The sequence below is a fragment of the Culex quinquefasciatus genome, chromosome 2, assembly GCF_015732765.1.
Source record: "Culex quinquefasciatus strain JHB chromosome 2, VPISU_Cqui_1.0_pri_paternal, whole genome shotgun sequence".
Lineage (NCBI taxonomy): Eukaryota > Metazoa > Arthropoda > Insecta > Diptera > Culicidae > Culex > Culex quinquefasciatus.
The window spans coordinates 47,599,911-47,623,618 of record NC_051862.1 but is presented as its reverse complement, the minus strand read 5'-3'; the positions used below and the strand labels follow the sequence as shown (position 1 = coordinate 47,623,618).

The 23,708-nt window shown below is 36.9% G+C and overlaps 1 protein-coding gene and 3 non-coding genes across 4 annotated transcripts; 1 reads left to right on the top strand and 3 right to left on the bottom strand.

The window, feature by feature from the left end:
• Nucleotides 1-1,366: 1,366 nt before the first annotated feature.
• Nucleotides 1,367-1,439, bottom strand: Trnar-acg. The gene has a single exon. It is a non-coding gene; the product is annotated as a tRNA-Arg (tRNA).
• A 6,244-nt stretch (nt 1,440-7,683) lies between these two features.
• On the bottom strand, nt 7,684-7,755 carry Trnae-uuc. Its single transcript has one exon. It is a non-coding gene; the product is annotated as a tRNA-Glu (tRNA).
• A 218-nt stretch (nt 7,756-7,973) lies between these two features.
• Nucleotides 7,974-8,045, top strand: Trnae-uuc. The gene has a single exon. It is a non-coding gene; the product is annotated as a tRNA-Glu (tRNA).
• An 11,302-nt stretch (nt 8,046-19,347) lies between these two features.
• LOC119765987 lies at nt 19,348-23,232 on the bottom strand. Its single transcript, XM_038250300.1, has 3 exons — nt 21,277-23,232; nt 20,066-20,403; nt 19,348-19,447 (listed from the first exon to the last, which is right to left on the bottom strand). Exons 1-3 carry the CDS (start codon nt 23,230-23,232, stop codon nt 19,348-19,350), a joined length of 2,394 nt encoding a protein of 797 aa, XP_038106228.1.
• Between the last annotated feature and the right edge of the window lie 476 nt (nt 23,233-23,708).

Genomic DNA, 23,708 nt, shown 5'->3' with positions numbered 1-23,708 from the left:
GTAATGGAAAAATACCTCCAACTGTTATTGGGATGATTGGATTAGTTGTTAAAATAACAATAAAATAATAACAAAGATTTGTTCGAAGAGTAACTAACAAACATTTTAGTCTGAACGAATCAAAACCGGGGCAGTGCAAAACCGAGGCGTGCAAAACCAGGGCATGACTGTAAATTACTTAAAATTATTGATACGTAAATTCGAATAATATGATTTCTATAAAAAACAAATTAGAATTTGGAAAATTAAATCAGTATCAAATTCCAATCAAAAGTGATTTTCCAGAGAACTGCTTAGTAGACGATTGTTTTGAAAATCTTTACGGAAATGGATTTAGCATCTGTTCAAATATTACCTTTATTAATTATTTTTAGTTGAAGCTGAATCCGTGTTGGACCGATTGACGAGCAGTTTCGATTGCAATTTCAATTGTCATTTAATATTAAGAGAATTCGAAAGTCGGATGAATATTACTAAGCAATGTAATAAAAAGTCGTTTCAAATTTGATGTTTGTTTCTGCATAACTCGATTGCGTCCAACGTTATCATCCAAATGGGAAGATTGTTATGTTCAGTCATTTTCAATTTCCCGAACTCCACCCGTTCGGTTTCCGGTCAACTTCCGGTGCGCACTTCCATAGCCAGTGGCCACCGTCGGCTCTATTGATTGCGTGGAGTTCGTCGAGCGAATGGTTTCCGGCAGCCATGCGGAGGACTTGTCAGCGTGGGGCCACGCAATCATAACGCGTCCTTATTCCGAGGGGTGGGTTGTCCGGAAACTGTCGGGTTGAGCATCGACGGCAGTTCGTGCCACCAGTATGGGAGCCAATATGAGTGCAATATCCGTTAGGCGATTGCCCCGCGGCCACATTTCGTCACAGTTATGATCTATTGTCACAAGTTAAGAGTCATTTTTTTGATTATTTTTATTCCATTTTTGATTGGTTCGAAATAGAATCACATTTTTTATACCTTGAAAACATTTGCGTCAAGAGAACACAACCGCGTCGTTTTATAGACACATGCAAATTTGTGAATGTGAGTGATGGAGGGTCCATCTTTTGACATGATTGCATTTTGGCGCACCGGTATGGCCACGATTGGCAGGCTTTGACAGAACTGTTTTCGGCCAGAAATATGATTCTTCGTTCGTTAGAAGAATGCATCAATATTCGAATTGATCAAAAGTTTCCCCTTAAAATGCATACTTCATTTTGTTAGCATGTCAACATTTGAGTTTTGGCTTACGTTTTGTCATTCAATTGCATTTGAAATGTCTGAGTTCAGCTGAAAAAAAAAAAAATGATTTGAATGTCTGAGTTCAGCTGAAAAAAAAAATGATTTGGGGCAAAAAACTAAATTTCACCGATCCTGCCAGGAGTCGAACCTGGAATCTTCTGATCCGTAGTCAGACGCGTTATCCATTGCGCCACAGGACCCTCTTGAATTCTGGTCTCTATGTTGCCACGAGGTTATTTTTCTCGTTTCCGCTTCACACTAATTTACCTCATACGTTCCTCACTTCAAACGATGACCTAAAAATAACCCTCACAAAAAGGTAGCCGTCCCTTCAAGCTTGTTAGACATGCGCTTCAATCGTTTCATTCAATTTTCTTCCCTCATTCTTATCTTCCCTTCTCGCTACTTGACCGCGTTAGCAGCTGTCTGCCTTCAACGCTCTCGGGTTCGAATCTGCTATCTGTTAACGCGTTACGACACGACCACCACAGATGATGGCCGATTTCAACACAAATAGAACGCTCGGACAAAATCAATTAAAATGTTCAAGTGTGTGAAACCATGCGCACGTTGATGCACCGGAATTGCAATTTCCTGGGGGTTTAATCACCCGCTGATTGAGGATTGTTGGCTGAACGATAATTTGTTATTTGAACTATCAAAAAGTTGAGAAACAAATGGTTAAAAGCTAAAAAGTTCAACTTTTCAGCACCCATTTGAGTGCTGAAATGTAGAACTTTTCAGCATTTATTTTGAAAAGTGTTGCTATTCGATTCTATTATTTTTGGTACAGAAAAGTAGGCAATTTCGTCGTTCAAGAATGGCAAGAAAAGTAAGTAGTTTTACGACGGAATTGCAAAATAGTAGTTTATTTTATAGAAGATTGTATCAGCACGAGTCGTACACCTATCCAACGATGTTCACCGAGTTGGTTAGTTAGTGCTTAAAAAATCATGTTTTGTATCGCGTTACATACAATATTTTTTGCAATTATGGAAAATACCCTTTGAATCTAGCTTTGAATGGAATTAAAAGTCAAATGTTCACATATTTTGTCATTTACACTTTTAAATCAAATCAATGCTGAAAAGCATAACTTTTCTCAACAATTGCTGAAAAGTTCAACTTTACAGCATCCATTTCAGTGCTGAAAAGTAGAACCTTTCAACATTTGTTTTGTTACTATTTTATTCTGTTGTTTTTAGTTGAGAAAAGTTTCGTGTTTCGTCCTTCGAGAATGACAAGAAAGGTAAGTAGTTTCACGACGGAATCGCATAACGGCCATTCGAGAATAAGAGCAAAAATATTTTCACAACGGAATTAAACTAGAAATGTGCGGGCATTCAGGCGCTTTATTCACTGGGTAAACTGACCTCAAATCTCAATTATGAGCATAATTTGTTTATGAATAGCCCCTTATTGCTAGTATTTTTTGCAAAGACTTCGAATAATCGAGTCTGAACTAGTAATTTGTATATAACTGGTAATGCTCCTATTTTAGTATACATATTCACAATTTTGTTCAAGTAACCCTCTATTGTTAGGATTTTTACTTTTTCTTCTTTTTTTATCGTGTTTAGTTTATGTTTACAGAATTTTGTTCTATCTACAACCTAAAACCATTTAATATAATCATAATAATAAATTTTTCATTACAGTCCAGACTCGATAATCCGAAGGTTTGCATAGGACTTCGGATAATCGAATCACGAACAAAAAAAATACTTATTTTTTCTTATTTTTTTTTAATTTTTTACTTTAAACATTGAATTCGAATTCTGCAACCTGAGTGATGAAAAAATCAAGTTTTGCAACTAGTTGTATCATTTTTTTGCAATTCCGAAAAACGCTTCTTGAATGAAATTTTATGTCAAACATTCATGTGTTTAGTAAATTCACCGTACAACACAAAAAATATTGAAATTGTTACTTTTTGATCTGCCATCCACCATTTTGGCCACCATCTTGGATTTAAAAATTCTAAATTTCTTTAGAGTAGTTCAGGAGTCATGACAATGCTTAACAAAGAAAAATAAGGCAACAAAAAAATAAAAATTCGTGTTTCGATTCTCCGATTTAAAATTTTACCAAGATCTGCGGATAATCTTGTCTGGACTTTATTAATTTTAAATTTTGCAATCACTTTATAGACTTTTAGAGTGTTTTTCTGAAGTTTTTTTAAAGGTCCAAAACCAAATTTCCAGTTTTTGCTTTTTTGGTGTTTTTGAAACCGCCTTGAGTCAGGGGTATTAAAAAACACCCAAAAAGCAAAAACTAAAAATTTGGTTTATTGGAACTTCTCAAAAAAAAAAAAAAAAAACTACTGTTTTGTAAAAAAAAATAGTAACTATTATGCTGGTATAAATTTCATTTAATGTTTTAAATTGGAACAACATAAAGCGTTTCGATATAGTTTTGGACTAAATTGAAATGATTGAAATAATATTTATTTATAGAGCAATTCCAGCCCAAAACAGGAATTTTTTAGGTACTTTTTTCTCGACCTTCTCCTATTTCAATGAAACTTTGTAGACATGTTATCCTCGGCATATATAAGCCATTTTTGTGTATATGGAGCCTGTTACACTCGATAATGACATTTGAGAAGGGCGGAAGTATTTAAAATATTTTTGTATTTCGTAATTTAAATATTGCTGTATCTCGAAGCCGTTGCATCGTATCAAAAAGTGGTCAAAGACAAACTTGTAAGAAATTTGACGGGCTTTCCGAAAAAAAAATACACTGAAAGAAAAAAAACACTCTACTTTTACCAGATATTTTGATTTTTAAGTTTAAATGTCAAATTTGAAGGTAAGCACACGATTTTTTTTCATTCAAAATTTTTGTGCAAATAGCCTAAGATGTTACAAAAAGACTCACGTAAAATGCAGGATGGAGCAACTCACCTTAAAAAATACAAAAATCATTTACTGAAACTGTTTTTTTGAAAAGGGCTCTAAACATCAAAATTTTCAAAAGCCAAATACGGGAATCAATTCTCCAGACAATTTTACATAATAGTCTCCATATTGACCATTGTCCTAAGTCCAATCCTTGTAAAGTTACAGCGGTTTTTTGATGGTTTTTGGCAATTTTTATTTGACAGACTTGATTTTTCAGCCTCGAAAATATTTTTACCGGAAAGCTCGTCCAATTTCCCATAAGTTTGTCTTTGAACGCATTTCAATTGGATGTACATTTTCTTTTCTGAAAAGTTTAGTTTTTTTTTGAAGTTAAATATGTTATTTTTTTGCATATATTTACAAGGCTTTAAAATAAATATCTAAACCACAAAGTTTTTTTTTAATATAACTGTTTGAAATATGCAACATGCCTTGAGGCGCAAATTTTAGGCTTGAAATTCTGTATCCAAAGATAAAAATAAAAAAAATGTAATTTTTGAAACTAATCGAAAACGTGGTTAAAAAAATTAAACATATATTCATAAGAGCTAAATGGGTAATTCTCCGCCAACTCACACAGCAGTTGCCCCGACCCCTCTTCGATTTGCGTGAAACTTTGTCCTAAGGGGTAACTTTTGTCCCTGATCACGAATCCGAGGTCCGTTTTTTGATATCTCGTGACGGAGGGGCGGTACGACCCCTTCCATTTTTGCACATGCGAAAAAAGAGGTGTTTTTCAATAATTTGCAGCCTGAAACGGTGATGAGATAGAAATTTGGCATCAAAGGGACTTTTATGTAAAATTAGACGCCCGATTTGATGACGTACTCACCGAAAAAACGTATTTTCATCGAAAAAACAATAAAAAGTTTTAAAAATTCTCCCATTTTCCGTTACTCGACTGTAAAATTTTGGAACATGTCATTTTATGGGAAATTTAATGTACTTTCGAATCTACATTGTCCCAGAAGGGTCATTTTTCATTTAGAACAAAATTTTTCATTTTAAAATTTCGTGTTTTCTAACTTTGCAGGGTTATTTTTTAGAGTGTAACAATGTTCTACAAAGTTGTAGAGCAGACAATTACAAAAATTTTGATATACATACATAAGGGGTTTGCTTATAAACATCACAAGTTATCACGATTTTACGAAAAAAAGTTTTAAAAAAGTTGGTCGTCATCGATCATGGCCGTTCATGGTCACCCGCGACAGACACGGACGACGAAACAAAGAGAAACGCAAAAAGTAACTTTTTCAAAACTTTTTTTCGTAAAATCGCGATAACTTGTGATGTTTATAAGCAAACCCTAATGTCTATATATCAAAATTTTTGTAATTGTCTGCTCTACAACTTTGTAGAACATTGTTACACTCTAAAAATAACCCTGCAAAGTTAGAAAACACGAAATTTTAAAATGAAAATTTTGTTCTAAATGAAAAATGACCCTTCTGGGACAATGTAGATTCGAAAAGTACATTAAATTTCCCATAAAATGACATGTTCCAAAATTTTACAGTCGAGTAACGGAAAATGGGAGAATTTTAAAACTTTTTATTGTTTTTTTCGATGAAAATACGTTTTTCGGAATTCTGAGTACGTCATCAAATCGGGCGTCTAATTTTACATAAAAGTCCCTTTGATGCCAAATTTCTATCTCATCACCGTTTCAGGCTGCAAATTATTGAAAACACCTCTTTTTCGCATGTTCAAAATGGAAGGGTCGTACCGCCCTCCGTCACGAGATATCAAAAAACGGACCTCGGATTCGTGATCAGGGACAAAAGTTACCCCTTAGGACAAAGTTTCACGCAAATCGAAGAGGGGTCGGGGCAACTTTTCCCGATTTCGTGTGAGTTGGTAGAGAATTACCCAAATCAAATTTTCAAACGAAAAGTACATTGCTGAATAAATGCTAGTGCTTACCTTTTTCGAGTTGTAGTCACTTTAAGGTTATAATTTTCTGAAATTTGAACATTTTCCGTTAATAAAATAAAAAACTTTTTATTTAAAGCAAAGCCTCCCATGAAAAAACATGTTTTCCTACAATTTTCTCTCTCAAACCTTGAAAATTTTGATATTCAGTTCTGAGGTACGGCCTTTCAAATAATTGGAATCGATGAAAATAATGTTTTTTTCTTTAGTGTCACGTAAAAGCCTGTAATTTTCAACTGACGATTTATTGAAAACTATTGGTTCGGTTTTCAATGTTAGAAAATGAAAATTTTAAGAAATTTTCTGATGTTCTCAACAAAAATCGTTTCTACATTTTAATTTTTTTATTGTTATTTTTTCTGAAATATGAAATGAGGAAATTATCTTTTTGTAGACCTTTTCAAAAATTATGCTTGAATGACAGTTAAATTTCCAAAAAATAGATATTTTTCTGAAATAATATGGAGTTTTGTTTTAATATATTCAACTTTTGATGTGAAATTCACTTTCGTGCTCAAGCACTTGTTCGACGGGTTTAAACCCCCCCCCCCCTTCAAAAGTCTTCCCCCAAAAACTCGACTCAAGCGCTAGCAAAACATTACAACCGGGGTCCAAACATTTAAATGGTTTTAAAAGCATTTCAAGTGGTGGCGGGCGCAAAACTCTCGCGAGTTTGTTGATTTTTGCGATTTTTTACATTCGTTTTGTTTTTTTTTCCAGTTCAGAGTTTAACTCAAATTGCACTCGACTCGTGGATGGGGCTGCAACAAAAAAAGGACCTTAAAATGTGAACGCTCTCGAGAACCCTTTTTCCACTCCACACCCCCGCAGTGGAGAGACCACAGCAAATATTTGCAGTGCAATTGTTGTGGGTGGGTTGTTGCTCTATGCGGAAAAAGGGGTTGTGACTAGTTTTTGGTATGTTGTGAAGAATTTTTGAACTTTTGAAAGTTTGTTTCCTTTCAATCGATTTTCATTATCAAAATTGACGCCTTTGCGTCAAGTAGTTCAATGAAACAAAAAAAAAATAAATCGAAGATTTTTTTTGCCTGAAATATGCCATCAAATTGAATAAAACTTATAAGATCCTTTCTAAATCTCACTTCCAAATATATTTCAACCACTCCCACATGAAAATTCCTTGAGCGTCTTGAAGTGTAAGAAGGTCTTTCCGGGTGGGATTCTAAAATGGGTTTTCTCCAGTGTTTTCGTTTTTCCTAGAAAAAGATTACCCGCCACGGGGCGGGCTTTGGCATCACGAACGAAAGAACGGGCTAGGAATGTTTGCACAACAATTACCAACGACCTAACGAATTGTCCTGAGGACTTGCGGCAATCACTCAGAGTGTGTTTTTTGTTGCTGGGATTCAGCGAAGAAATTAGGGCTTCTTCCATGAAAGTGGAAGCACTTAAAAATTTTCTTTAATTTTAGCATGATTAAATTTTAGCAAGCGTTTTAGAGTTAAATGAAAATTAATGTAATTTAGCTAACAACAAAGTTCATTTTTTAAATGTTTTAATTAGGTTAGCAATGGATTTTCAAAAAAAAAACACCAATTTATACAATTTTTTTTTCAAAAACAGCTAGTATTTTGGACAAAAGATTTTCCCATACCGGGAATCGAACCCGGGCCTTCTGGGTGAAAGCCAGATATCCTAGCCACTAGACCATATGGGAGGTTATTTTTAAACATAGATTTCTTACTGATCAATTGTTGAAATCAAAGAATAGTGAAAAAATATGTTAATGGGATTCAGCCCTGGATTCAGCTTGGTTTGATTATTAGATTGAAAACTATAGGTAGTATTTATTTATTATGGAACACAAAAAATGCTTTCACCGTTAATTTACTTTGAAAATTAAATTTTGCAGAGAAAATTCCAAAATAAATGTCTTCCCATATGGTCTAGTGGCTAGGATATCTGGCTTTCACCCAGAAGGCCCGGGTTCGATTCCCGGTATGGGAATATTTTATTTTTCTTTGTTGGTTAATTCATACCAAGCTGATTTTGAAAGCCAATGACATTCAAAATTTTAACAAGGGTTCAACAAAAACTTTTCCCTCGACTTAGCATAAGCCCTCTCGCGCTGAAGGACACAACACGCACAAAGAACGAAACCAAACATGTATTTTAAACAATCTCCCTACCCACAATCACAAGTGCGCACTTTTCCCGGAAGGGAACTCCTCTCAACGCCAGGCCTGTCCCGTTATCTTTGCAATTTTATTGAATATCTATTTCCGTCACTTAACGCCTCCCTTCCTTACTTATCGTGAAACCTCCCCAACCTCACATCCCACCAACAGAAACCATCCAACCGACCAAAATTGATTCTAGGGCATGAATTATAAAAGCGTTTCGCAGCAAAAATGCTTCTGGTCCCTCCTCAGGACTTCCCGGACTTAGTTCCATACCCTGCGTTTCTTAGTTCATGTTTTTTCTTTGTAGTCTTGTGAAAATATTTGCGTTCGGTCCCGGGGACTAGACGTCCACCAAGTGTCTCCAGTCCAATTCCACCGAACCTTCGAAAGAGGCGATTATCATGCCTGAGGGAGAGGCTGGGCGGGGTTGGATGGGCACAAAGTTTGAGGCATTTGAGAGTGGCTTAAGTTGTTGTGAATGGTGATACTAAAGTTTAAAACAATTTACGCACTTTATTCTAATTCGTCACATGTTAAGAGACTACTTTAAAACTAAATAAACATTATTCACTAATAATTTTTCAAGGAAAAACCTTCAAATTTGACTTAAGGGTTACCTTATCCGAAAAAATACTTTCAATAACCCCAAAAAAAGATCCCTAAGTTTGACAGTTCGCTTTGCGCCTGACAAAATGTTGAGCTTAAATCGTCTCTCACAACGATTAATCACGAAATATTTTCTTGATACTTTCAGGAGTGATTGAAAATCATCTTTTAAGTGGATTCAAACAATTTTCTGTAATATGACATTTTGTGATTTTTTTTATGTAACCCCTTAAAGAATAAAATGATTCTCAGTCTGTTTTGATTTTTTTTTAAATAAAATTCCTTTGATAAAAGTTCGTACAAAAGTTTTTTCCTGATTTATGAACATTTTATGAACAATGTATTGCTTCTTGAGCATTATATGGATGTTTCATTTGGTTCTAGTTTGTATTCGCAATCAAATTAGAATTATCAAAACACCCATGAAGATTATAAGAAATATATACACCTTTCAAAGAAAACATTATTTTTATGAAAAGTATTCACAAAGCTACGTATTTTGAAAACATACTTAAATTTTGTAGTTGTTTTTTGCCAATACTTGTACTCATCATTTTCTCAAATCTTCATATTTTTGAAAAAGTTTTGAAAATTATAGTTTTACACAATAGAGCAGTTCTTTCAGATTTCGATCATTCGATTTTTTTGTATTTTTTAATCCGGCTGAAAGTTTTTTGGTGCCTTCGGTATGCCCAAAGAAGCCATTTTGCATCATTAGTTTGTCCATATAATTTTTCATACAAATTTGGGAAATGATTTATGAAAATTCGAAAATCTGTATCTTTTGAAGGAATTTTTTGATCGATTTGGTGTCTTCGACATTTGTAGGTATAGATATGAACTACACTGGAAAAAAATGATACACGGTAAAATATTTTTTGGTGATTTTTTATTTAACTTTTTGTTACTAAAACTTCATTTGCAAAAAATACTGTTTTTATTATTTTTATTTTTTGAAATGTTTTAGAGGACATCAAATGCCAACTTTTCAGAAATTTCCAGGTTGTGCAAAAAATCTTTGAGCGAGTTTTGAATTTTTGAATCAAAACTGATTTTTCCAAAAAATCGAAAAATTGGTCGCAAAAATGTTTCAACTTCATTTTTCGATGTAAAATCAAATTTGCAATCAAAAAGTACTTAAGTGAAATTTTAATAAAGTGCACTGTTTTCAAGTTAAATCCATTTTTGGTGACTTTTCTGAAAATAGTCGAAGTTTTTATTTTTTTTTTTTCAATTAGTGCACATGTTTGCCCACTCTTGAAAAACAAAAAGTTGAAAAGCTGAGAAAATTTTCTATATTTTGCTCTTTTGAACTTTGTTGATACGACCCTTAGTTGTTGAGATATTGCCATGCAAAGGTTTAAAAACAGGAAAATTGATGTTTTCTAAGTCCTACCCAAACAACTCACCATTTTCTAATGTCGATATCTTAGCAACTAATGGTCCAATTTTCAATGTTAAAATAAGAAACATTCGTGAAATTTTCCGGTCTTTTCGAAAAAAATATTTTCAAATTTTTTAAACCAAGACTAACATTTCGAAACTGCCAAACATCCAATACTACGCCCTTTAAAAATGTTAGTCTTGGTTTAAAAATTTTGAAAACATTTTTATCGAAAAGATCGGATGTTTGAAAAAAATAAAAATACTCATAAACTAGCCCAGACATGCCAAATATGCTTTTCAATGCCGAAAATCCATTTTAGTTTTTTGTTTCAGTTGATAAGACTTTTATTTTTATTAAATTTTTGATGTTTATCATTTTTTTTTTAAATTCTTTTCTTTTTTTTTGTACCAACTTTGAAGGAGAACGACGACGACAAAAATTTTAAAAAATGTTTGCATCGGGCTTTTTTTGTTAAAATTTCGGATATTTAAAAAAAAAACATTTTTTCGAAATGTTTGAAAAATTCTCGTTTAATTAATATTTGTGTTGCATGGCCAAAAATTTTAGATTTTTTTCGAAAATTCGTAGCTTTGAGGAAAATTTGAGTATTTATTATAATTTTTATAAGAGTTTTAGTTTTTCGCAAAAAAAAAGATTAAAAAAAATGTTTAAATAATTCCAATCATTTGATACATATATTGCGATAAGGGAAATTGAATGTTTTTTTTTAGTTAGTTTTGTGTTTTTTTAAGTTAGTTTTTTTGTTTTTTAGTATTAAAAAAGGATGATTACTTTGAGTGTGATATTTTTCATTCTTTCAAATATGAGTAGTTCCTTAAAAAAATATAACATAAAGTTTTAACTTAAGGTTACTTTAAAGAAAAAAAAATGGTTGTCCTAATCCCATATGTGTCCAACTATTCCCACTTAACTAAATTCTTAAAATAGCACCTTGATATGTTCGTTCAGCAATTTTGAGATCATTTTAATTTTTTAGCTTTCTGTATATATATAAATTTTTTGTCTATAATGTGGTTGATAAATCGGACCTAGAGCGTCAAATTTTCCGTCCAGGGAAAATTTGTAAATTTCACGGAATTACTGAAATACAAGCGGAAGCATATATTTTCCTACCCCTTTGACACCGATGTTTCGAAATAATACAAATAAAATATAATAAGTGAACTTAGTTCGATTTTATTCATTTTAATCTTCTTTTTATATTGAATTTATCAGCTTGTCTGTAAAATTCATGTCAAGGTTTAATTCATATAATACTTATTTCTGAAGCATTCAAACGAAAATAAAAGTTGGGCAACAAAAATTGCGCTATTGTGGAATGAATATTTGTTATTATTTGTTTGACAACTTATGTTAACGATTTTTTTATTATATCATACGAAAATAATATATTCACCTTTTCCGTCCAAGATCAAAATTGAAATTTGTTTAACATTTGTGTTTGCCTTGACCAAATTGGATTAAAATTGAATTGATATAATTAAATTTTTCGAAAAGGGTTGTTCGAGAAGAATTTGTTTAAAGTATTCGAGATATTTTTAAATCATTAAAAAACAACTTAGTATCATTTGAAATTTACTAAAAGAATGCAACCATATTTCAATAACTTACTTCGAATAATTTAAAACTGTGAGTTGTGATTTCATGAAATAGTGTTTCAAGTTAAATAGTGGTAGAAATGATATTTTTTAGGAAAATTCAATGATTATTTATTTATTCACAAGTTGAAAATACTTGATTTGGGTTTTTTCCTTGGAAATGTTTTAAAAATTTCCCGTTTTCCCGAAATTTTATAAACCCGGAACGATCTAATCGGACAGTACGTTCAAAAAATCAGGATCACCTTTTAAAATAATTTACCGATACGTTTTTACTTCACCTTCTTTTAATTGTTTATTTTCTACTTTTAAGTTCAGCTGAATCAACAAAAGCAGATTTTTTCGAGCTGTTAAAGCTCTTGTGAGTTTCAGTAAGAAATATTACGACGGTCGAATAGCATGGATAATCCAGACCATATTTCTCTGGTGATATAATTTGATTGATTTTATTTTATATTTTTGAACGGTGTTGCAAAAATCTTACAATTTATTCCATTTTTAGGTAAAATGTGAAGAAAATTATTGATACTGAAATACAAATTATTCTGTTCCGTGAGTACCTGACCTACTCTTTTCAACCCACATTCCTCCATAAGATTCCAACCTCCAAGATCTTCGCCGAAAAAACACCCCACCCTTCCTGAAAACGATGTAAAAATTGCGTTATGATGAGATCCTGGACCACACGTCCCCCCCGGACGTCGTCCTCCACCGCCCAGCCAGGCGATGGACGTGAAGATGTCTCGCGATTTTATTTGCACATTTCACTCATAAATATTTGATTTCCCGTCGTCCCGTGCACGTCCAGAACCAAACCCGGTTCTCGTCCGGTCGGACGGAAACATTCCCGGAAAGGAAAAGTGAAAGTGCTGGTAAGTGTCCTAAAATAGACATTGTTATAACTGGCAGGCAGACAGGCAAAATTCGCTGGCTCCAGCAAATTCCTTAGTCCATCAGCAGACTCTCGCTCTCTCTCTCTCTCTCCGTCAGGAACAGGAGGTCCGTTTGGCTGGAGGCGGTTCCCCGGAACCGGGCCGTGGGAATTCGATAATCTCCTAGAGGTTTTGTGTATTCTGCTAAAAAAGCACTTAAAATGAAATCGATTGGAACGGAGCGGAGCTGGGTGGTGGACTGTAAGGGGATTGGGCAGTTTTTGTAACTTGTAGATTTTAGGTCATCAGAAGTAGATGTTGAATCTTATTAAAGATGATGTAGCAGTTTTGAATAATAAAAGTTAACTCAAGTTGAAATTTGAAGAATCCAGTGGACAAATTATTTTTGATAAATTCTATATTTCCTATTAAACAAAGGACAATTAAATCCAAAACGAATTCTAAAAAACTTCCCCACCATACGCGTAATCTAATTGCCATTAAATCGCTACCAATCGCCACAATCTTATTGGAGGCAAATTGAATATTCAAATCACTCATCAACACCAGCAGCTTTCGCGAATCCTTTCCCATTAACCCAAACGCTGTTCACCGTAATCGATGTGCCCAGGTTCCTCCACACAGCTCAGTGCAGACAATTTCCCAAATGGGGCAAAAGCCTTCGACCGAAATTGTCAACCCCAATCACGTCCCGCGGAATCATTTTGCTAAATTACTTGACTTACTTATCACTAAACGTGTCACATCCGATACTTCCCGTCGCTCGTCTCGCGCGAATTTCTCCAAGTTCCAACACTTTTGCCGGCATTCAGGCGCAACCCTGATACATACGCATACATTTTTCATCTCACTTTTCCGGGGGGCGAAGAAGAGATTCTTGGAGTGCGAGCTTCCAGATGGAAGGAGGGGAAGGTTGTATGAATAATGGCAGGTACCATCGTGTCACATGGCTTATAGAAGCCCTCTCCCCTCCCCCTTGGACAAACATTGACAATTTACCAACCCCCACCACCACCATCATCTTCTCACCAAAAGGAAAAAGCGTGATTAAAGGATTGAATTATTAATGCGAATCGCGCGCGCGAGTTTTCTAACGCTTCTGCTGACTTTCACACGCACACCCAACTTTGCCCGTGGAGGCCGATTTACGGGAAAAGAGGGTACCGTAAACCGGGGTGACATTGATAGAATTTTAATTTATTTCATTCTGCAACTTCTTAAAAGCTACTTACTCGATCTGTTCTTCTGAAATGACCAAATGGACTGCTTTCACAAAAAAGAGTGCTGAAATGTTCATTATGTAACTCAATTGAGTTCCAAAAAATCCACTTTTCACAACGTCGTCAAGCGTGAAACAACAATGCCGAAAACTTGAATTTTCTCATCGTCGTTGATAGTAGCAAAAAGAACAAGAATATCAAAAGTCTGTATCTTTTGAAGGAATTTTATGATCGATTTGACTAAAAAAATGAAGCACGGAAAAACAAATTTTGGTGATTTTACATTTCACTTTTTGTTACTAAAACTTGATTTACACCAAAAAAGTTTCAGTCGGATTGAAAAATACGAGAAAAAAAATGTTCTGGAAATTCTGAAATAAATTCCGTTTAAACTATTTATGCTTAGACATTTGTTACATGACATTTAAGAGTGTTTAAAAGATCATATTCATCAACGTTTTCTGATCGAAATTTCATTTTAAATTTTTGGTTATTCCTCCAAAATTTCTCCTAAAATTCAGGTGCTAAAATCAAATTACTTGAAATTGAAATTTTTATTAGAAAGACTTGTGCAATCGTTTGTATAAAATTTAAGAATACATTCTTTAACGTTAATAATTGTATTTTTATACAAATACGGCGCTTTTAAGATTGCCAAAAAAATTATTTGGGAATCACAGATCGAAAAGGCGTACAACTAAAAGTACTTTTTTTATGTTTATTGATATTTTGAAATTTTGGACAGTACCAAAACTGTAATAATGTAGCATGCTGTAAAACCTTTTTATGAAAAAAAAAAAAAATAAAATTTGAATGCAAATGCGGAGGCGAGCGTGGAAAATTACACTTGAAATTTTATTCCTATTTTTTATTCTTCCACTTTCATTATTTTTTGCATTTCCATTGGAAGCCGACATTTGAGCAGATTTTTTATTTCATAAATGTGTCCTACCATTCAGGTACTTTTTAAGTCCATAAAATATTTTTGAGAAGATGAAATAAAATAAAAGTCAAAATACTTCATTTATTTTAGATTTTTTTTTATCTTCTGAGCCATAGTGCATGATCGTGCATAATTTGGTTAATGAGATATGAATTTAAAAAAAAAAATCTAGAAAAAGTTCAAAACAAGGACCAAAAAAAAAAATTAAAACGTTACTTAATCCACATCCACATACATGGTTGGTGTATCCTCTCATTTAAAGATTAATTTCTTCCCCAACTCACATGGTTTATGGATGGCCCCTAACATGATCGCAGCACCTAAGCGGCCCTAATAAAAATAGGTTATGAGTAAACAAATTGATTTACCTACAGACTTTTTGTCAACAATATACAGACACAGCTTTTGATGAAAATGGCAACCCTCTACATGGCTTTTTCGTGGTGATCAGCACCAGCTATTTGAGGTAATGTTGATAATCACACTTTCTTGTAATCGTCTAAATATTTTTTTCAATCATAACTTTTCAACGGCTAAATAAAGCTGTACAATTTTTAATACCAAGCTGTAGGACCTGAAAAAAATGACCACGTATATTTATATATATATTTTTTTTGATAAAATATATTTCGTTACCAGTTAAAACAATATATTTTTGATTTCTTTACGTTTTTTTATTTGAAAAAAACATATTTTAATTCGAAAAATATATTTTTGATGAACTGTGAAAAATTCTTACAATATTGAAAATCTTGTCACTAATTTCTGAGATATCATCAGTTGAAAATTATAGACTTATTAGGTGACAATGAATAAAAAACATTTTAATCGATTCGAATTCTTTGTGAGGAACTTATTGCCCGAATTTCTTAGTTCCAAAGAGAAAATTTTAGGAATCAGATTCTTTTTCAAAAAAAAAAAAAAAATATTCTCGTGATGAATGAGTGCATCCGGTTTGTTTTATTATTTTCGAAAAATTCCCACAAACAAGCAGTGCACAAGCCACAAGAATCGTCCAAAGGGTCATTCTTATGCAAAATTAGCTGAGCTTTTCGAAAAAAATGCTCTTGAAAGCGCACAATTGAGTTTTTGGGGTTGAAAATTCGAAAAACTGATCAAAAATGGTCAAAATAATAACATTTTCAAAAAACTTTTTAGTTAAATTCTGATAACTCGTGAAGAATACATGCAAACCCCTTATGTCTACATATCAAAATTTTTGTTTTTGTTTGCTCTACAACTTTGTAGAACATTGTTACTCTCTAAAATGTCACCCTGCAACGTTAGAAAAAAACACGTAATTTTAAAATGAAAAATTTTGTTCTAAATGAAAAAATTAAAAAATCGTTATTTCCTATTCGAAAAGAACATTAAATTTCTCATAAAATGATATGTCTCACGATTTTTGATAGTTGAGTAACGGGAAATGGCAGCGATTTAAAAAAAATCAACTTTTTTGATGAAAAATACGTTTTTTCGGAGTTTTGAGTACGCCATCAAATCGGGCGTCGAATTTTACACAATAGTCCGCTTGACACCAAATTTCTATCTCTTCACGGTTGCGAGCCACAAATCACTGAAAATTGTGTCTTAGTAAAAAACCAGAAAAATTAAAGGGGTCGTAACGCTCCACCGTCAAGAAATATCGAAAAATGAACCTCAGATTCGTGATCAAGGACCAAAATTACCCCTTGGAAATGGCTGATTTGGAAAAATAACGTTATTTCTATCTATAAAATGGATAAATACACCCATCAAATAAAGTTTTTTTGCAACTTCAATAACTTGTTTAACATTTTCATTATAAAAGTATTGGGAATGGAAAAAAATATTCCAACAGATTCGTTGAAATTAGCTGCCAATCCCTCGGCCAATTCAATGGGGTCGAATATATTAAAATCAAAATAATGTTTCAAAAATAGTATTCAAAATCTCAATACTGTAATTTATATGTTTCAACAGACATTGAAATCAGGGTAGGCCGCTGCTAATATTTTTGTTAGAAGTTTATATTTCACAGTCTGTTCAAGGTAAAAGTGGTTGATCATTTTGTGGCTAAATGCCGAAGAAAAAAATAATTCACAAATATAATGATTTTTTTTTTATGTATTGATTGCACTTACCGAAGTACCGAATTGTTAATTTTTTTTTTATTTCAAGGGGTAACACACACTTTGAAAAATTAAAATTGGTTTGATGTGACTTTTGAATTAATATGGAAAACAAAATTCTAGAAAAGATTGATGACGAAATTAATATTTTAAAACACATTAATAATTTCAATAAGATATATTTTTCAGTAAAATGTTTGTATGGATAAATAATTTCTTTACTTGATGTAAAAGGTTCACAATAAAGCTTAAACTAAACCTTAATTTGTTCAAAATTACAAAATCACTTTACAGATAAGTCATTCAAAACGGGTCCGCGGGCCACAAAAATCACCTGGCGGGCCACGTTTGGCCGGTGGGCCATACTAAGTGCTTTTTTTCTATATTCTGTAGCCTATTTTTTGCTATAATTTTGCATTCAGCATTAAAATTTTCCATCAGCCGACGGCTCCATTTTATCAAAAGAAGCACTAATACCGCTCTCCCTCCGGGGGCTAAATCCGAGCCAAAAAAATATCCTCCATCAAAGTGTGGTACTCGTCCTCGCCGAGTTTGGGGAAAATCCATGGCTTTTAGCTGCTCCACGTGGCACATCCAGCTGGGGAGGGGAGGCTCCGATTTCCAAAATCCGGCCTCCTAGTTTTCGGAAAAGAAAAACTCCATCAGCGATGGAGGCTTTTCCCCTGCAAAGAGGAATGATAAATGAGGCCGGCCGGGGCAAAAAAGACTGCGAGTTTTTCTTTTCGCAGCAGCACCACTTTCCGGGGGACGAATAAATGTATACATAAACTAATCCTTTGTTTTTCCGAACGGAACAAGCTAGATGTGAAAGAGCTGTCAACTTTTCGCAAGCATTCAAATAGGGGGAGGGGGGAGGGTGGATTGGCTTTTTCAGGAATGACAACGATAGGATTAAAGTGTAGCTTTTACGCGTGAATTTGTTGGCTCAGATAAGGTTGTTTCAGTTTACTAGCATTACCTGATTTAAGTTATAACATTTTCTTTAAAGTAATTTTTTGTAAAAATGTTTTACTTTTTGCTTTTTGCTTTTTGCTTTTTGCTTTTTGCTTTTTGCTTTTTGCTTTTTGCTTTTTGCTTTTTGCTTTTTGCTTTTTGCTTTTTGCTTTTTGCTTTTTGCTTTTTGCTTTTTGCTTTTTGCTTTTTGCTTTTTGCTTTTTGCTTTTTGCTTTTGCTTTTTGCTTTTGCTTTTGCTTTTTGCTTTTGCTTTTGCTTTTTGCTTTTGCTTTTGCTTTTTGCTTTTTGCTTTTTGCTTTTTGCTTTTTGCTTTTTGCTTTTTGCTTTTTGCTTTTTGCTTTTTGCTTTTTGCTTTTTGCTTTTTGCTTTTTGCTTTTTACTTTTTGCTTTTTGAATTTTGAATTTTAACAACATCAAATGAACTGAAGCAAGTACTTCATCGACATCAACAAAGAACATTACGCGTATTACAGATAGGTTCGATGGAGGAAATGACCTACCAGTGGGACCACCCCCTTGGATAGCTGTTGATGAAGTTGTTCAAAAGCAAGCAACTGAAGCATGAGATCAATTTAGGTGCGAGTAGAGTTTGTTATTTTCCCTGCAAATTTTTCTCCTCGCTATTTTCTTTTTGCAAGAGTTCCCTTCCAAGAGTTTGTCTAGGGTTCAGAAAGGGAAAAGTTTTGTGCGCTATCACTAGTTGGAAGTCGTCACCTCACCCTATCGACGGGGGGAAGGATGAAAGTTTTCCGCACCAAATCCGGATCCGCAAGAAAAGGTGAGAGGTGACTCGGGGCAAAGTTTCGCGTGGAAGATGCGCTTTGTTCTTGGAGCAAAGAAGTGAAGGAGGCATCTCGCAACTCTATTATCGAAGTTGATCCTGGCGAGTGAGTTACACTTGGTTCAACAATAGAAGGATGTCGAGTTAGTGCTGGGATTGGGGGTGGGGGAAAGTTAGTAAGTATATCAAGATGACACGGTTGAGTGCCGCAGTAAGTGAGCCCTGAGAAGCTGATTCCAGCAGGAAGGCGTTTGGACAATTTATTTGTGATGTTTGGCGCCGTGCCTTGGGGATGATAAAGTAAATTGATGCTTGGGGTGGGGGCAGTTTGCGCAAACTTGAAATAAATTGGGATTTTTTTCGGAAAATATCGTGGATCAACTAGAAGTTCTTCAATTACGGAAAAGAGTCAGTTTTATCTGATAAAGACATCGAGCTGAAAAGATTGATTTTGTTTCAAAATATTTCAAAAGTCATGTGTTCGTGCACGGTTTCGGACACTGCACTTAAAACGCGCGATTAGGTTGCAGAACGGCACAGTTTATTAAAACTAAAACGCGAACAGTTCGGACGGTGTAAAAGTTAGTTTTATTACGCGACGGTTGTGTTCTCGACGGTGTCTAATTGCGACTGATACTGGAGCAGTTTATTGTGATCGGTTTTGTGCAGGGAATTTGGAGAGGGATTTGGGCTACGGGAGAAGAGAGAATTTTAAGGAACAGGAATAGGACGATCATTCGTGGGAATCAAAAGGAGATCAGTAGATCTCCGACTTGTGGATCACATTTCAGGGGTGTCCAATCTTCTTGCGCTAACATGCCGGCCGCCTTGAAAACCTAAGGTTTTAAACAGACTACGACCCTTACCATGCTCTCTTCTTCTCTTCTCTGATATCTGTTATCTCTCCACTTATCACTGCTTCTGTTTTGCTACTGTTTTTCTCCAGCCTACTTCGATCTTACTGCTACTTACTCTAACACATATTCTTCGTCAACCAAACAAAAATAGAAATTACAAAAGAACGACACTGTTTCTTCTTGCTGTTGCTTTCTGCTGATGTGGTTTTCTGCTTCAGCTGCTTTGTTGTCTTCACTGCGACGACTGCATCAGCAAATCAGCTGTGTTGAGTTGAGTCTGTTTCTGCTGCCCGCGCTGGTTCGTTCATGTTGTTCAGCTGCATTTTGGACTGCATTTCTGTTGCTTGGAGTGCAGTTGTGGTTCGGGGGATCCAGCGATGACCGCAGACGGTAAGTACCTGCCGGAAAAAGTGATTCAGAGTCTAAAACGACAACATATATTTACAGGATACTTAACGTTGGGCTTCTTAGGGCGGCAGTCCAACCCGTCCGATTGCGACAGCGCCACCCCGAGTGCTTTAGTGCTGGATCCTCGAACGATGGCCACTCGTATGAACAGCTTGTACCGGCGCAGCAGAAACAGACAGATGCAGCTTGTACTGCAACATACGGCGACAGCTTGGCTTGGCCACAGTTGTAGCCAGATGAAACGGTTGCGGCCACGAGCCGCGAATGATGTTTTCAGGAACTGACTGCTTCTCGACAACGGTGTTGTGTTGACTGTCTGGGGCTTTGACGGATGTCCTTGGGGAGGCCAACTAACCTCGAGCGCTATTGGCGCTGGGACGACCTACGTTGGTCGTGTTCGGCAGAGTAGGAGGAGGGTTCACCGAGTACAGGTTTTCTTGTAGCGTCCTCACTCGTTACCCCCTTGCTACTCTCTCTTGCTCGGAAGAGTGGGGGAGCTACTTTCATCTCTTCTACCCCCAAACCGACTACATTTGTGCACGTGCAGGACCACGATGTGCTGCTGGTTCTCAGGGCTGCTTCGACCTCCCAAACGAGTTGATCAGACTCGCAGATGATCACGCTTACTGAGCTGGGGAGACGAGGGTCTAGAATTCGTCTCGCTGTGCACGCAGGTGCACACGTGTCCTCTTAGCTTCTACGGCGACAAAATGTAGATTTTAGATGATTGTTTGCATGCAAATGAGCGCTTTTGCGCGACGGGACAGAACGGTACAGTGCGGTACTGGATTGCATTCCAAAGACGGACAGATGATTACGGATAACGGACTTCATGCAAAGGTTGATTGTTGACGGACGAAAGGCTCGAATTTGGGTCACTGGAGCCCAGACAGTAAAACGGTTCGACTCAGGCGAGTCGCACAGACGAAATGTAGTTTTTTTTAAATTTGGGCGGTCAAGTGCAAGATCAGATCTTCACTGACGACGGTTACGCACAGTTGTGCACACTGCTTGAGATTGACCGTTTGTTCTCAGCAGTTCCACGGATTCGGTTGCAATGCTTTGATGTGCAGCCGAACGTTGAGCATGCATCAAGTTCTTGAGGGTGTCCCGATCGGAACGCCGGCCGCCAAGGCACATAGTCGCTACGGTTGGTAGGTGCGGAGTTCAGCTGCGCGACTGCAACGTGTGCGCTTGTTGATTTGCTTGGTACACGTCCTGAAACGACCCAACCGAAAACAGTATTCTGCAGCACAGGGCCATCCTCGGCGATGCGTGATCGACCATCTCGTAAGAGATCGAAATAGTGTTCAGCACCGATTATCAGCTCCACTTCTCCAGGTTCGTTGAAGTGTGGGTCAGCTAGGATGATGTTGTTCGGAAACTCCCACGCAGTAGTGTCGATGTTCTGGTTCGGCAAAGCGGATGTCAGCTCAGGAAGCACGTAGAAATCCATCTCGCGGTTAAACTGCGGCAGAGCGGACGAACGGGGTTGTACGTTCGCTGATACAAGCTGCCGTGAGACGACAGACGACCCGCCAATTCCGAGTACGGTCAGGTAATCTGGAGTGCAACGAAGATCAAGCTTCTTGCAGCATGCGGAGGACATAAACGAATATTGCGAACACGAGTCGAGCAGCGCTCTAACTAGGCGTGTGTTTCCGCGCAGATCACGGATGCAAATTTGAACGGTTGAGAGTAAAATTTCATTTTTACGGTTGTGGGAACTGATTGACAGTGTTGTAGTGTTGTGGCTTGTGCATGGATCTGTGGTGGACAGTTGCTGAGTGTTCTGTGAGTGTGTGTTCGACTGAGCAGTGTTTGAAGACTGGTTCTGTATTGGAGGTTGGATTTGTGGTTGCTGCTGGCCCATTGACTGATACTGCGGCTGCTGTTGTTGATACTGCTGCTGCTCAGGTGTTGGTCTGGTCAGTGCTTGCGAGGCGGAGGGTCTCTCTCGTACAGCGTTGATGTGCAACAGTGAGTGATGGTACTGATGACAGTGATGACACGATCCTCTTGTGCAGGAACGAGTTGAGTGTCCAGCACGCAAGCAGTTCAGGCACAGATTCCGTCTCCTAGCAGCTTCCATTCTTTCATCGACAGTTTTCTTCAAGAACAGCAGACAGTGAAAAGGTGAATGGAACAGTTCATCACAGAATGGGCACTTGTTCACCGACTGAGTCACCACATGACTCACTGACGGACGTCGTTGTTTCTCCTCTTCAGCAGTGGGCTTGGATGGCGCAACCGACTGCAGTACTAAGCAATGACCGCGCAAGTACTTCATCAGATCATCAAACTTCGGAACATCTTTGGATTTATGATGAGTTTCCCAAAGACGCAGCGTGTTGCCATCTAAGCGCGAGCACACCATGTGTACCAGCAGAGTACTCCAGATATCCGTGTCCTGCCCAATCTTCTTCAGCATCATCAGGTGCTTGTCGAACGATCCGATGAGCTGATTAAGTGCCGCGTAGCTCTCCCGTTTCATAGGTTCGACTGCAATCAACGCATCTAAATGAGCCTTGACGATCAGCTTCTTGTTGTCGTATCGTTGCTCCAGGGTTGTCCAGGCCACATCGTAGTTAACGGCTGAAACGTCGATGCCAGCGATCTCCAGAAGCGCTTCACCGAGCAGCGACGAACGTAGATACGTGAACTTGTCAAAATCCGACAGCTGGGAGTTGTTGTGAATCAAGCTACGAAACGTGTCACGGAAAACGATCCACTCACTTAGCTCACCAGTGTAAATCGGTAGATTGATGTCCGGAAGTTTGACATGAGACAGACCAACAGCAGGCCTCGCATCAACAGCAGATGGCACAGGGACCGGTGGGACGGTCTCTAGCGGACCGCGCTTCTTGTACAGCTTCGCCTTCACAGCACAGTAGAAATCTTCAGCTTCCATCAGCACCTTCAAGTTTTTCTCCTTCCGCTTCTTCTTCGCATCAGCCTCCCTTTTCGCACGATCTTCTTCTGTCTCACCTTCCATCACTTCTACATCAAAGTCATCTTCTTCGGTCAGCAGCTCAATCTTGATTCGCACAGAACGGAACTCGTTGAACGTCTCGTCCAAGCGTTCAAGACGGACGTCGATCTGGTCAGCATCTCTCGTTGCATCGTACTGATTCACAAACTGCTGAATGGCTTCGAGGGTTCTCCGAAGGTGACTCTGCTGCTTTTCCAACTCGCGTAAACTAGGCGCCATGTCGAACACTCACGGCGACTACAAATCACACCACTGATCACAGCTAACCCGCTTCACAGGTAGATTACTGACTGCACTGCACAGAACTCCAAAACACAGCTCACTCAACGCCCACGCGAATTGACAGCGACCGACCAGACAGACAGCAGCGAGGGGGACCAACCGAGCAGACAACCAACGGCGGAACACCAGCGGAATCCAAGACCAACCGTCCAACAGAGGGAAGAACCAGGGCTCAGGAAATGTCCACAGAGTGGAAGAAACTCACATGCAGATCTGTTTAATTTCGTTTTATTTCTCCGAACACACTCAGCAACACAGAAATGTCCACATGCAAGCCCACAACCAACCGTATCATGCAACTACTTCCCAACAGAAACAGCAAATCTCGAACGGCTTGTCCAGGAACAGGAACAGCTTCCAGCGCGCAGTACGACGGTGTTCAGGAACGGCCACTTCGTGATGGCCGATCTTCA

Bases quoted from the DNA above. Each gene is read 5' to 3' on its own strand.
- LOC119765987 (XM_038250300.1), bottom strand. From the start codon at position 23,232: ATGGCGCCTAGTTTACGCGAGTTGGAAAAGCAGCAGAGTCACCTTCGG. The intron at 20,404-21,276 runs GTGCTGCAGAAT...CGACCAACGTAG, and splicing joins GCATCGCCGAGGATGGCCCT to GTCGTCCCAGCGCCAATAGC. The intron at 19,448-20,065 runs GTATCCTGTAAA...CTTCTCCCGTAG, and splicing joins CCTAAGAAGCCCAACGTTAA to CCCAAATCCCTCTCCAAATT.